The 14944-nt window shown below is 35.3% G+C and overlaps 1 protein-coding gene across 1 annotated transcript; it reads left to right on the forward strand.

Annotated features, from left to right (window-relative positions):
• Positions 1–299: 299 nt before the first annotated feature.
• On the forward strand, positions 300–10503 carry LOC143629957 (GDSL esterase/lipase At1g29670-like). Its single transcript, XM_077099096.1, has 7 exons — positions 300–764; positions 1989–2082; positions 8689–8886; positions 9005–9129; positions 9256–9501; positions 9603–9837; positions 9956–10503. Exons 1-7 carry the CDS (start codon positions 300–302, stop codon positions 10168–10170), a joined length of 1578 nt encoding a protein of 525 aa, XP_076955211.1. The 3' UTR covers positions 10171–10503.
• Positions 10504–14944: the final 4441 nt, after the last annotated feature.

Consider the following 14944-nt stretch of genomic DNA (forward strand, 5'->3'; position numbering starts at 1 on the left):
TCTCCGGGTATTTCCAAATCCCGATCTCTACCGATAATCAGGAGAAAACCATATTCACCTGCCCCTACGGCACGTTTGCCTATAAACACATGCCCTTTGGACTTTGTAACGCTCCAGCTACTTTCCAGTGATATATGGTGGCGATCTTTCACGACATGATTGAGGATTCCATGGAGGTCTTCATGGACGATTTTTATGTCTTCGGGAACTCTTTCAATCATTTTCTCTCCAACCCTGATAGGATGATGGCTCATTGCGTCGACACCAACCTAGTCCTCAACTAGGAGAAATGTCACTTCATGGTACGCGAGGGCCTCGTTCTAGGACATAGGATCTCGAGTGCAGGGATCAAGGTCGATCGAGCTAAAACTGAAACCACTTCTAATCTTCACCCGCCCACTTCTGTGAGATCCATCAGTAGCTTCTTAGGTCATGCTGGTTTCTATCTCTGGTTCATAAAAGGTTTCTCAAAAATTGCGAGATCGATAACCAAGCTACTACAGAAAGATGCTCCATTAGTCTTCTCTGAACAGTTTATCGAGGCGTTTGATCTTCTAAAAGACAAAATCGTTAATGCTCCAATCATGATTGCTCCCGACTGGTCTTTGCCATTCGAATTGATGCACGACGCTAGCGACTATACCGTAGGAGCAGTGCTTGGACAGCGGAAGGAGAAGCACTTCCACCCGATCTACTATGCGATCCGGACCCTAAATAATGCTCTGGAGAATTACACCACCATCGAGAAAGAGCTGTTAGCTGTGGTATATGCATTTAATAAATTTAGGTCCTATCTTGTTCTGTTCAAAACAGTTGTCTACACGGATCATGCTGCCATTCGTTATCTTTTCAGCAAGCATGACGCTAAGCCTCGTCTTATCCGATGGATCCTGCTGCTTCAGGAGTTTGATATCGAAATTCTAGATAAAAAGGGGGCTGAGAATATAGCGGCCGATAACTTGTCACATCTTGAGATATTCGAGATTGGAGATACTGGGGTCATCAAAAATGACCATTTCCTGATAGTGAATCTTTTGTTTGTCAAACCCTAAGATGATGGCTACCCGTGGTTTGCCGATATTGCAAACTTCCTTGTCGATGGTTCCCTCCCTAGGAGGATGTCTCACCAGCAAAAGAATAAATTCTTTGCTGACGTAAAGTTCTACATCTCGGACGACCCGTTTTCTTTTTCGTATAGGTGTTGATCAGCTGGTGAGTAGATGTGTGGATGTTGAAGAGGAATGGCGGATTTTGAGCCACTTTAATGAGGACCGAAAGGAGATCACCATGGTGCTGTTCTTACTACTAAGAAGGTCTTCGATTCAGGATTCTATTGGCCTTAGATTATCAAAGATGCTCATGCGTTCGTTAAAACCTGTGACCGATGCCAGCGTATTAGTAACATCTCAACCAGAAATCCCCAAAATGCTATTCAGGTTTGCGAGGTTTTTGTCATTTGAGGTATTTATTTAATGGGCCCGTTCTCGTCGTCTAGAGGAACAAGTACATACTTGTGACAGTTGATTACGTCTCCAAGTGGGTCGAGGCTAGAGCCTTGCCCACTAACGACGCCCAAGTTGTAGTGAGATTTCTGAAAAATCTTTTCTCTCGTTTTGGTGTACCGAAAGCCTTGATTAGCGATCGAGGTACTCACTTCTGCAACGCACAGATGGAGAAGTATGGGTTCACCCATCGACTTGCTACTGCCTACCACCCATAGACTAGTGGACAGGTAGAGGTAAGTAACCGGGGCATTAAACGCGTTCTTGAGAAGACGTTTGGGATAAACCGAAAGGATTGGTCCGACAAACTAGATGATGCTTTGTGGGCTTTCCGTATAGCGTACTAAACTCCACGGTTCCACACCGTTTCGGATGATTTATGGGAAATCCTGCCATCTACCTGTTGAGTTGGAGCACCGTGCTTCTTGGGCGCTTTAAGCAGTTAACTTTGATCTTTTGACTGATGGGGTTCACCGTTTCCATCAGATACATGAGTTAGAGGAACTCCGCGATCATGCGTATGCACACTCGTATAATTATAAGCTGAAGACCAAAGAGCTGCATGATAGAAAGTTGATAGGTGATAAACAGTTCAAGTGTAGGGGCGTCGTACTCTTGTTTAATTCCCAACTTAAGTTGCATCCGGAAAAGTTGCGTTCCCGATTGTATGGACCATACACAGTTGAGGAAGTCTTCCCGTATGGAACGATAGAAATTGATGACAATAATAGGAGCTTCAAAATTAATGGTCACCGTCTAAAGCACTGATGAAAAGGCGAGCATGGAGGAAGGCGTGGTTTTGCGCCTTACAACATCTTTGGGTTAGATGTGAGAGAGGGGTCAGGCTGAGGACCCGTTAAACCAAGCGCTCTCGGGAGGCATCCCGAGTTTTTGTTTATCTGTTTTTATTTTTGTTACTAAGGATCCTCCCAATTAAAGCCGCTCGTACTCAATCTCCATTCGAGTAGCCGATTTTGATGGTATTCTGTTTTTCTTTTCATTTATAAAAACATAAAAAAAATAAATAAATAAATAAAACAACAAAATCCTAAAATTAAAAAAAAAATAAAAATACAAAAACATGTTTATTACTTATCTTTGTTTTATTTGTGTACGTCGCTATATGCGAGCAACTTTGCTCGGTACAGGTTATATCTTTTTGCATGGTAGCTCTGGATGGCGTTTTGGATCTATGCTCCCGAGGTTGCGAGCGTGAATAAAATGCTCTACGACTGTTATTACACATATTATGAAGACATGCACATAAACCAGGGGAGTAATACGTTCTTTTATTTTATTATTTGCTTTTATTTCTAGTATATTTTTATGTTTATTTTTATTTCTTTTCTTAATGCTCATCGAGGTTGATTCGTCGTTCAAGTGTGTGGATGAGAGTTTATTTTACTTAGTTGTAGAAAAAAATTGTTTAAAATAATAATAATAATAGTAATAATAATAGAAAAAAAATAAATCCAAAAAGATTTTAAAAAGTTGTCCCTTGTTTTTAAATTTTCTATGTATTAAACAGAAAATGATATTAACTACCTATCATTATCACTCTTGAGTTCTCAAAAGAAAAATGAATTTTTAAATCAGAGCATCTAATTTGGGATATGTCGGTGGACTCAGCTCTTTAGTTGGTATAGATAATACATGTTTGACTTTACTTGAACCTTAAATTGCTTGAACTTTAATGGGATGCGTTAAAATATAATTTTGGGATGAAAGCCTAGGCCATACCCAAGCCTCATGTTTGATTTGATTGCTAAATTTTTATGAAAATCTGAATGTCGAAATACGATGCTTGGGTAGGTTTAACGTTAGGGTATACTATTTAGCCCGTGATATAAACATAAAAAAACATACTTCTAGCTTTAGTGATAGACACTTCATAGGTGTATGGTTTTATAACCTTAAATCCTGTATTGATGGGATGCTCAAGGGTTCAAAGACTATGGGTCGGTATAAGGTATATCATCTGGGTGTTCACATTGCCTTAGTTGATTTGTGAATATTTAAATAAGCTAAAATTAGCAAACCCGTAATTTATTGCCAAATCATAAGTCATAAAACTTGATCACTCGTGCTTTAAAGTACAAATTACATTACTGACTTGATCAAACCACGTTGTTATCCATATGAGGTCTCCTTGCTCGCGTCCTATTACCATTAAGAAATGGACCACAAGGCTCACGTCATATATAAACCGACAGATGAATTCTGTATACTCATTGATGGTGATGGTCCTGGGGTGTTGCTTGATAACGAGGGTATGCCATGTAGTGGGGAACACTAGCTAGATAGTTCTTAATTGCACTTAATCGAGTATCTAAGTGGCTGCCTAGTAGACCTTAATGCTTAAACTTATGTGGATAAACAATATCCTTGATCATCTCAGTTTTTCTTAAATGATATATTATGTATTATTCAGTTCGATATGAGGTTTAAGTCAATTTGGGGTGGTTCCGGATCGGTAAAACCGAGCAAAAGAAATATATATATATCAATTTTGGCATCAACTAGTTCATATAAACTTAAAAACGTCACATGTGATTTGTCTTGTTGCGTATGGAAAGGGCATGGGTTTAAAGTGGACCAACACACTGACAATCGAGGTTAATGTTTTGATAAAGTTTTTGAATAAAATAAAAAAAATCAAGTGTTGATTCGCAACTATCTATCGGTTATGACCCTATGCATACTTCTTTTTCAGGGATGAAAAAGGTTTTAAGTATGGGAATGTTTGATGTGTTGTAAAACACACAGTTTTTCTTGCTAATTTCTATGTCGTTTTGCGCTTAAACGTTAATGAATATCATTTGTTTTTGTGTGATTTTATATGTTTGTGTATGTGATAGGTCTCTTGTTGAAGTGAGCGAAAAAACGAGTCAAATAAAAAATAATCAGCTAAAACGGGATTCGGATGAAGCCGGTATGCGCGTTAGAAGATAAGCGATTCGGAAAACGAAAAACAAGCCAAGTGACTTGCCCACGCCGCACGGCTACCAAGGCCTTGCTGGTCCAGTAGCGCGGCGCCCTAGGGGCTGCCAGACCGTTGACTTTCGTTGACCACGACTATTTTGTCTTTTGTGGGCTTGTTTTGGACCTAGTTTGACTTGTTAATCAAGTTTAAGTAATCTATTTAAACCCTAAAACCCTATGAATGAAAAATATAACCCTACCAACCACCAAAGACGCCTGAGGAACGAAGAATTAAAGAGGAGAAGCTCTTGGTTCGTAGTTTGATTCATTGATGTCGGTTTTTGAATTATCAATGATTGTAAGTTCGTTTAATGTTTTTAATAGACCAAACGAGTTTTATTCAGTTTCTAATGACCATGGTGATTATTATTCATATTTACTGTTGTTCCATGATTATTATAGGCTAAACTTGTTTGAATCACCTAGGTTTGATGTTTAACGGTTAAAATAAACTAGTTTGGGGTGCTTAAAGAGTGGTTGATTGTTTTTCTATTGTCAAAGTTCATAATTTGTGTTTTAATCCTGTTAATATCTGCTGCCATAGATGTATCTTAGGTTGTATGAGCCCCGTTTGATTAATTATTTCATAAATTAGTTTTGATGGTCGTTAATTGCATAGTTAGGTTAATACTTTGTGTGTTGATTGATTGTGATAGACGTATCATTAGGGTTTGTGTTGCATAGATCTTTAAAATAAGTAGATTAACCACCTTTTAGTTGGATCAAAACCTTAGGTGTCGGCTTATCTTGCTAGTTAGTTGATCGGGTTTGTCGTTGTGAGACAACGTGCAGTTTTTTCCACTGTCAGCTAGGTTAAGTTTGTAAGTTGAGTTGTTTTATCCTTAGTGTTGAATTACCCATTTTCTCCTAGGTTTTTAATAACTTGAACCTTAGCGAGTCTTGTAGCTTACACATGGACCAAGTCTTGAGTTATTAGGGTACTTAGAATAAACAACGAAGAATTAAAAGTTAACTAGACGTCGTTAGAGTTTTCTGGTAAAACTGATTTTAGGGACTCATTTACCTTAGCCTCTCCTATGTTAGCTCATCTTTAGAACCCTGCTTTCAACCACGTGTTAGCACCCGAGTCATCCTACAGCCGTTAGATCATCCTACCTAGGTGATTCGCTTTCTCATTACTGTAACATCCCGTTAAGTATTCTTGTTAGTTCCGTTAAGTTAGTTAAGTTAATTAGTTTAAAATAAATTAATATAAAATCAATTAAACATTATGGTAGGACTTGGATTAGGGTTTATAATCTAAGCCGTTCTCACGTGTCTTCGAGTTCGATATCCGGACTTTCCATGTCTTTGCTATACGCGACCGATACACTTGTTTGTGTAAACCAGGATAGATTGTTTGGTTTTTAAAGCTTACTTGAGATTCGTGATTATATATATATATATATATATATATATATATATATATATATATATATATATGTATATACTCGCACATCACGTACCCTTTTGTACGATAACCTTTTTTATACGTTAACCCACCTATATATATATATATATATATATATATATATATATGGAAAAGTTAAAATGCAAAATGATACAAAACTGAGAAGTGTGAAATGGATTTTTGTCATAAAATATGTTTTCTAACCAGTTGACATGATAGAAAGGTTAGAGTTAAGAGAATCATTTAAATACATAAGTGATAATCCTATTTTTATTCATTTAAATACATAAGTTGCTAAATGTATCCTTCCACTTCATTTTTATTAAACGTACCCCTCCCTCAAGTTTACTGTAATACAATTTAAACCTTTGTGTTCATTCTTTAACATTTTGTCGTCTTTTATTATCATAATTAATTAAAAAAAATTGTTATTCAAAGTGTTTTTCTTTTCCTTTTTTTTAATCTTTTTTTTTGTATATTATAAAACAATTTTTGTTTTTTTAAATAACAAAAAAATTGTTTATGTAAAAAAATGTTTTTTTTTAAATTAAAAGAATAAAATCATTTTTTTACAAGTATTTAATACTTTTGGGGTGTGTTTTTCTTTTTAAATAAATTTTAGAGAAAGTTTACTTTAATAAAGAAACGCATTTTTTTTCATAAATAAAATAGATTAAACAACATACGACTTGCTTAACAAGTTAATTGGTTCTTTTGTCATGTGACATTAATTTCATGCTTTCGAACTTATCAAAAAATATATAAATGATCTTTTTGTCAGGTGTGAGGCATATGATCAGATAAATATATACAAAATGTTTAATCGTTTATATAAAGGTTTTATATAATTATTCTTTAAATATATTTTATAATGATAATAATTATTGTTATTATAAAGAACAATAAACACAAAGAGAGAAAATAAAGAAAAAAAATTAAACTTTATAGTATATTTGATTTGATATTTAAAGGGAGACTTGAAATGACTAAAAATATTATAGAGTACTAATATGTCAAATAAAATTGTTAAAGAAAATGAAAGTATAGGAGAGGGGGTATGACAATTACACAAGGGGGTACGTTTAACCTAACCCTTTTAATATCCTTCTTAATGTAGAGTTTGTAAGACTTAAAAGGATCGTTTCCTGGATCATTGCTTTTTTTTTTTTGCCTACGAATTTGGTTTGTTTTCTTCCCTTTTGGAAAGTCACTATTTCATGATTTACATGTGATCTTTGTGAATTTATCACACTTGCACGCTACAATTGATCCATTGTTTACTCAAGTTTTACCTTTCTATCATGTCAACTGGTTAGAAAATTCTTTTTACGACAAAACGAATATCACGGGTAAATATTGGACATTGTAAAACAGGAGTGTAATGTTAAACCTCACTTTGTTTTTGTTATTTAAAGTTAAAATACAAAGGGAGACAAAAATGAGAAGTGTGAGAAGAATTTGTGACCACACAAAAAACCTTTAAAAATAAATTCAAAAAATATAATAAAAAATCATAACTCAAAATATAAATAAAAAATTTAAAAAACTAAAATGTTTCCGCAATCATTCCCGTTCCAAAAAAAGGTTAAAAATTGAAGAAAAAATCAAAAAAAATGACGAAAAGACACAATGCCGAGATAAAAAACGACGAAAATGAACAAAATACACAATTATAACTAAAAAGACACAATAGATCGCAAACTATAACAATGCCGAATAAAATATAACACAATGTTGAGTAATATAACACAATATAAAGAAAAAATGACACAATGTTAAGGGAAAAAAACACAATTAATGACGAAAACAAACCCAAAACATAATGATAAACAAAAGACACGACTTTTTTCACTCACCATTGTGTGTGTGTGTTTTTTTTTTTTCAGAACGAGAAAGAGGATGAAAACATTTTTGTGTTTTTACTTTTTTCATATTTTTTATTAATTTTTGAGTTATGATTTTTTTATAATTTTGTTTTCAATTTTTTTAGGGTTTTTTGTGTGGCTATAAATATTTCTCATTCTTCTCAATTTTGTTCCTTTTTGTAGAATAATTTGACTCCTATATATAGTATTTGACTATCTGCCCTTGATCTGAAATCGGTTACATTTGAAGGTTAAGCTCGAATTATTAGGTTTGTTAATAATGTTAAAATAGTTATTTTGCTTGAATTATTAATAATGTTAAAATAGTTATTTTGTTATGCTTTATTTAGGTTTGTTTATTTTAATTAATTGAACTGTATTAGGTTTAGGACATGTATGTCTTGAAGAACAAGTTAACTATGTCTATTAATAGAGTTTAGGTTATTGTTATATGTGTGTCAAGAAGACACTTTTCTTTGTATGTTCGTTAAGTTCGTTTGATTATACGAAACGCTAGAGTCGAGGGTTGTCACCCTGGCCACTCTAATGTCCGTTTGTTTGATCTGATTGATTGATTCGTCTGGGCCAACAACATTAACGTCCATGAGTTTAGCAAGGCGGTTTCATTATATTAGCTATTTAATTAAGTTACATGAAGCCATTGGTTGTAGTGATGGATTCAGTAGAGCAACAAAAAAGATTACATCCCTTTCTTCTTTCTTTCCATTTCTCTATAAGATATATTTAATTTAATTATTTGTGCCTACCTTCAATCCCTCTATCTTTACGTGTTGCATGCATTTCGCATTCAAAATCAGCAACTCTCTGTTTTCATGGAATTTTAAACTTGATCTCCTTAATTTTCATCTAAAAGAAAGCATGGCTAATTTTCAGCCTAACCTGTTTCTATGTGTCTACATCTTTGTAGTGTTAATGGAGACATTCGTAGTCATTGGCAAACCACAAGTCCCGTGTTACTTCATATTTGGTGACTCATTGTTTGATAGCGGAAACAATAATCAACTCCTCACCACACTTAAGTCCAATTACCCGCCTTATGGAACCGATTTCCCCCAAGGTGTCACGGGCAGATTCACCAATGGTCGAACCATAGCAGATATTATAGGTCTTTCTATTTCCTTTTCTAAATTCTTGATGCATTTGTTTCACTAAGACTAATTCATACATATTGACATCGTTATACAAAACTAACATATCTCCAAAATTGTCTTAATTCATCCCAGGACAACTTCTGGGTTTCGATGAATATATTCCAACATATGCCACCGTAACTGATCAACATATCAATCAAGGAGTTAACTACGCTAGTGGTGGATCTGGCATTCGAGAAGAAACAGGAAGTCATTTGGTAATCCAACATAATAAGCTTTCTTTATAATATAGGTGATCATATTTTGCATAAAGAAACCCAAATCGGCTGAACCTAGAAATCTTAGTTTGTGACAAGCAATTGACACCTTAAAATTTTTCACAGGGCGGTCGGATAAGCTTAGACAGACAACTACTTAATCACCATTCGATAGTTTCACGGCTTTTTCACTTGCAACGAAACATAACATTCACAAGAGAATACTTAAGCAAGTGCATTTACCTAGTCAATATGGGAAGCAATGATTATATTAATAACTACTTAAAGCCAAAGCTTTACACGACAAGCCATATGTATACGACACACCAATATGCAAAAATCCTCATACGACAATACTCTCATCAACTAAAGGTGCATATCTACCTTATTGTTTGTTTTCAGTCTCCATAATGTTACACATTATACAAGCATGTTGTTTCTGAAATGGATATCACATTCTTGATATATGACAGAGCTTGTACGACTTGGGAGGTAGAAAGATTGTTGTATTTGGTCTTGGTTTAATAGGTTGTGCGCCGGAGGAGATATCCACCTTTGGCACAGACGGCAAACCATGTGTTCAGTCCATCAACGACGCAATTAGACTCTTTAATAGAAAGCTCAAGCCTATTGTTGATAGACTAAATGTTTACCATCCGGATGCAAAGTTTACTTTCATCAACCTTACTGGCATGGCATTACAACAAGGTAAACCAGAAAATATGAGATTAAATGCATTATTATCCAACATTATTCATTGCTTAACTGAACTATAAAACTTAGCTATGAAATGGTAAGAGAATTTAAATCCCTTGTAAATTTTCAGGTATGGTGTTAACAAATGTTCCTAGTTGCATATTGAGGTCAGATGGACAATGTGCTCAAACTACACTTATTAGCCCGTTTCGCACGATGTCTATGTATTATGACGGTTACCATCCTACAGAAATTTCAAACATTCACATTGCAAAAGTTTCATATAAAGCGATCTCACCTATGGATGCTTCTCCATACGATATTAGTCATTTGGCTCGACTTTAGACACGAAAAGAAGACTACAATGGCTTCTTCTACTACAATTAAACAATTTTAACTAAACGAAAGTGTGCTATGAAGCTATCAAACTTAATTCATTCTTTTTCTTGTGTAAAAGTTATGTAGATGACATAAAGATTGTATATGACATACAAATTGTATATGGAGATAACCATCCCTATGATGACATGGAATTAGGGGTGGCAAAACAAACTCAAACGGGTTGTGTTGGGTCAATACGAATAATTTTTAAAATTGAGATGGATCGGGATTGATCAAAAGAATTTTGTCAGAAGGTTAAGATGGGTTGGAAAAATGCTAGTGATTTTTGGTTACGAGTTAAAATGAGTTTGTTTATGGGTTAGAATGACTAAATTAAACAAGCTCCATCTAATTTTATTTCAAACAAAACCCGCGAAACCGAATAGAAAACATTTACTTGGATCAATATGGGTTAACTTTATACTCATCTTAACTCTCTATTTTAAAAATCTATCATGACCTATACCTGTCATAACTCAAACTCATTCTAACTCATCACTCAAATCCAACCCAACTCATTCATACTGCCACCTCTACATGGAACATTTACCAACATATGTTGCTCTAGGACCCAATAAATACAATCTAGATAAGAGATTTTCAACATTTCAACATTACCTCCATATCGAGAACGAATTCAACAAAAGAAATTGGAAACTTCGACCATTCATCATCACATCCACTCCCAATGTAGCAATCTCAGTTAGGAATCAAGTGGCGATGAGGAAGCAACACACAATGCACACACAACACACAATGCACACACAATATCACGCAGTAAATAAAAAATAATCAACGATAAATATATGACACAAGAATTCTACATGGTTTGGCCCAAGCAACAACACACGGGCTGCAACTAAGTTATTTTATTAAATAGATGCAAAGACTACAATTACATAGTATGAGTATTTATAAGATATGAACCAGGGTTTAAAGACTTAGGTAACGTTTGGTATGCAGTAATCATAGGCGGAATGAAATGATTCATTGCTTGGGAATGAAAAAAGTAGTGTTTGGTTGCTCAATGGAATGGAATCATCCATTACACATGGAATCTCATTCCATCAAAACCATTCCTTCCCACCTCCCTTCTTTTTTTTCATTTCATTCCTCATTCCTTCTACTTTCTCAACAACACCACCACCTAACAGCATCAACCACAACTACTACCACCACCACCACCCCGCCGCCACTGTCGTCGTCTCCACCACCACCTCCGCCACCACCATCATCGCCGCCACCACCGCCATCGCTGCGCCACCATTGTCACCGTAACATCACAACCATAGTCACTTCAACCATTATCACCGTCGCCGCCACCATTGTCACCGTAACCACCACAACCATTGTCTCCGTCGCCGCCTGACCTTTACCGCCACCACCACGTGACCTCCACCATCCTAACATCGCTATCACTACCAATGCTACCATCTCTTGACCATTGTCACCCGTCCTACCACCACAACCACCGCCCTTGCCACCTGATAACCACTACCACCACCGCCGCTACCACCATTTTCGTCGCCGGAGTTACCACCACCACCGTCGCCATTACAGTTATTTTTTTTTATTTTATTTGTTTTGGTTAAAAAATTACTTTGAGATAAGAGTGTTTTTATTATTTCTATTTTATTCTTACAATTTTTTTTAGATACCAAACAACATTAACTAATAATTCATTTCATTCACATATTTAACCAAACATGACAAATGAATGGTAATGATCCATTTCATTACCTTGTTCATTCCATTCCTTCTCCCATTCCATTCCTTCTTTATTCCATTACCTCCAACCAAACATACCCTTAGGAAATAAAAAAAAACAGAAACAGTGTCTTTGGTGCTCTGACCCTCATCCCCGGCCCAACTTAAAAAAAAAAAGAAAATATGTACAATTTTGTTGATTGAATTTTCTTACATACATATTATATAGAAAACTTATTACTAGCATTGTCAAATTAAGCAATTCAAGCGAAAGAAAAGCTATGATTTAACAATGTAAATCTCTTTCATTTCTCAATGTATCGACTACTAATACATTGTGCTAGAGCTTCGCCAATGGGTTGTCTATAATACATATACTTTTCACATAACCGGTCATCAATATACAAATCGTGGGCTTCAAAACTGTTTAAACAAAGGAGTCTAGCCATATTAGCCCAACCAAAGCAGCCCAAAACACAACCAGATGCAAGTCTCACGCCTCACGGCTGGAAACAAACACCAAACTGCTGATAAGTTGAGAGCATCTAACCCTTATTTACACAATAGTCTATTAGTAAGCGTAACATGTTTGTCACACGCATTTGAGTTTGAGATTTAATTTTGAGTTGATTTGGGCTCTAAATAACCCTTTTTTAGAAAAGCCGGTTCACAATCTAACCAAATAACCATTTTTAAATCGGCACTTCTTTCACCGTTCCTTCAAATGAATAAGAACTCTTCAAATGTACTCTACCATAAAAGTGACAAGGCTGTTGTAGCATGTAAAGAAATTGTAGAACTCTAATGAGGGAAAGGTCACAACAATCTCTTTAATTATTGTGGACGAGTCGACCAATAAACATTGTTAAAGACTAAGATACAAGTCGTGTGGAAATGAAAAGGAAGACATTCAAAATACAACTTCGGAAAAGTCCCAGACAAAATATGTATTATAGTTGATCTTTAGTATTAAGAATATTTATCTTTAGTTTGAGCACGACCTGCATATAAATGTCCTAGTTAACTAAACAAGATAGAGATCTAACTTGTATATGGTTTTCAACCTTTAGCTTGAATGAAGTCCTGGACAACATATGTGTTATAGTTTGTTAAGATTTGTTATTCGACAATAACAATTTCTTTTAACACACCATATTTCTTTTAATTCTCTTAGCATGTTTTACTGAAAAAATCATGATAATTAAATTTCACAAAGTGGTTTACCGAATAAAACCCACAAACAAACAAGCATGCGCAACACAACTAATGTAATAACAAGCTACATCCATGAGATAGAGCAAAGTGTATGATCTCTTGATGAAAGGCCCTTGATTGTAAGTTCTGTGGGATAATATTCATCAAACCGGACAACAACACATCCCCATTAAAATAGTATAAGGTACAATGAAGTATATCCCTCATAAAGTGAGGATGGAGTCACTGCATTGGGATCATACACCTATTGACGACCATGTGTAGGGGATGAACCTTTATGGGGCGTTTTACGTCATGTGACGCTATATTAACATAGGGGTTTTTTTCTGACAAAAATGTGTATAGTGAATTGAGTAACTTCCAATCATTACCTCATTATTATTATTTTACTAACTTTTTATCAATAAAAAAACACCACTAAACCAATCCACCAATCATCTTCATCAAGCCAAAGCTAATTAAATAAATTTTGTAGTTTACCATATGTAGTTAACCTATCATTCATCATATCTCTATAGTTACACTAAAAATACATTAAATTTCTTTCTCCTGCTCAATTAATTAATATTTTTTATACATTTATCATTACAGTTTTCTCTTTCCTCTACTCACAACTAATTCAAAAATATTAGAAAATAAATAAGAGTAAACTTTGTTTCCCCAAATTTACAACAAAATCACTAAATTTTCCCTCTCCACCCTATAATTTACACTCACAACTATTCAAAATCTCATCATATAATTTGCAAACTTACCTCGCATATTTTTAGAGGATAAGATACGAATCCTCTAATAAAGATAAAAAGATAAAATCTACCTCCAGGTGACCCGCGGAAGTGTAAGGCCCCGTTCCCGGTAGCCCTACTTTAACGTCGGATTTACTCATAAACACAGTTCTTACAAATCAGAGTTAATTAAAACATTTCGCGGAAACGTTAACTTAAAGCATTCGTTACAAAACATTAAATCTTTTTTTTGATACCATAACACAAAACATTATATTTAAAACATAATTTCTTCCATCTTCAGATGCCAAGCCATTCAATCCATGCCATGTGCCCTCCTCATGCTAGCTCATTAAACATATTCACCTGCGTCCGTACTAAAAGTCAGCTACGCTGAGTGAGTTCAAGTTAATCAGGCAACATACAATACATGCACATATCATACATACATACATATCCATACATACAGATCCATACTAAACCACCTTTCTGTCATACATACATACATACTAATACTTACCTCAGTCCACCGAGAGTACATTCATAGTCCGCCAGACATACCTATACTCAAGGTCGTGAACACGTAAAAGGTCCGCAGTCCTTACCTATGTTCACCAATTATGGTACGTGCAATGTCCGCAGTCCTTCCCTATACCATCCTATATTAACAACACGTACAAGGTCATCAGTCCTTGCCTATGCTGCAACCTAAACCATAGCACGTGCGAAGTCCGCAGTCCTCCCCTATGCTACCACAACACAAACGCAGCACGTATAAGGTCCACAGTCCTTTCCTATGCTGATGCCTATCTACAATGCGTATAAGGTCCGCACTCCTTATCTACGTTGCCATTTATCACTTATAACACGTATAAGGCCCACCGTCCCTATCTACATTTACATCTATCCCCTATATCACGTATAAGGCCCGCAGTCCTTAACTACGCCATCACCTGCCAAGTCTATGTCCAACAGAAGTTAGAGGGATTTGCCATCCTAACTTACTATGTCAGACGTAGAACTCATTTGACATTCTTGTACCTGCATACACTTACTTTGCACATACAATAATTACATCGTAACATAAGAAC

Source organism: Bidens hawaiensis, unplaced genomic scaffold (assembly GCF_021521415.1).
Source record: "Bidens hawaiensis isolate Kalapana, Puna unplaced genomic scaffold, B.hawaiensis_p1.1 tig00005498_1, whole genome shotgun sequence".
Taxonomy (NCBI): domain Eukaryota; kingdom Viridiplantae; phylum Streptophyta; class Magnoliopsida; order Asterales; family Asteraceae; genus Bidens; species Bidens hawaiensis.

Excerpts from the sequence above, each read along its gene's own strand:
- LOC143629957 (XM_077099096.1), top strand. The coding sequence starts at position 300 with ATGGTACGCGAGGGCCTCGTTCTAGGACATAGGATCTCGAGTGCAGGG. Across the intron at positions 2,083-8,688 it reads GCATGATAGAAAGTTGATAG|TGTTAATGGAGACATTCGTA; the intron begins GTGATAAACAGT and ends ACATCTTTGTAG. Across the intron at positions 8,887-9,004 it reads AACCATAGCAGATATTATAG|GACAACTTCTGGGTTTCGAT; the intron begins GTCTTTCTATTT and ends AATTCATCCCAG.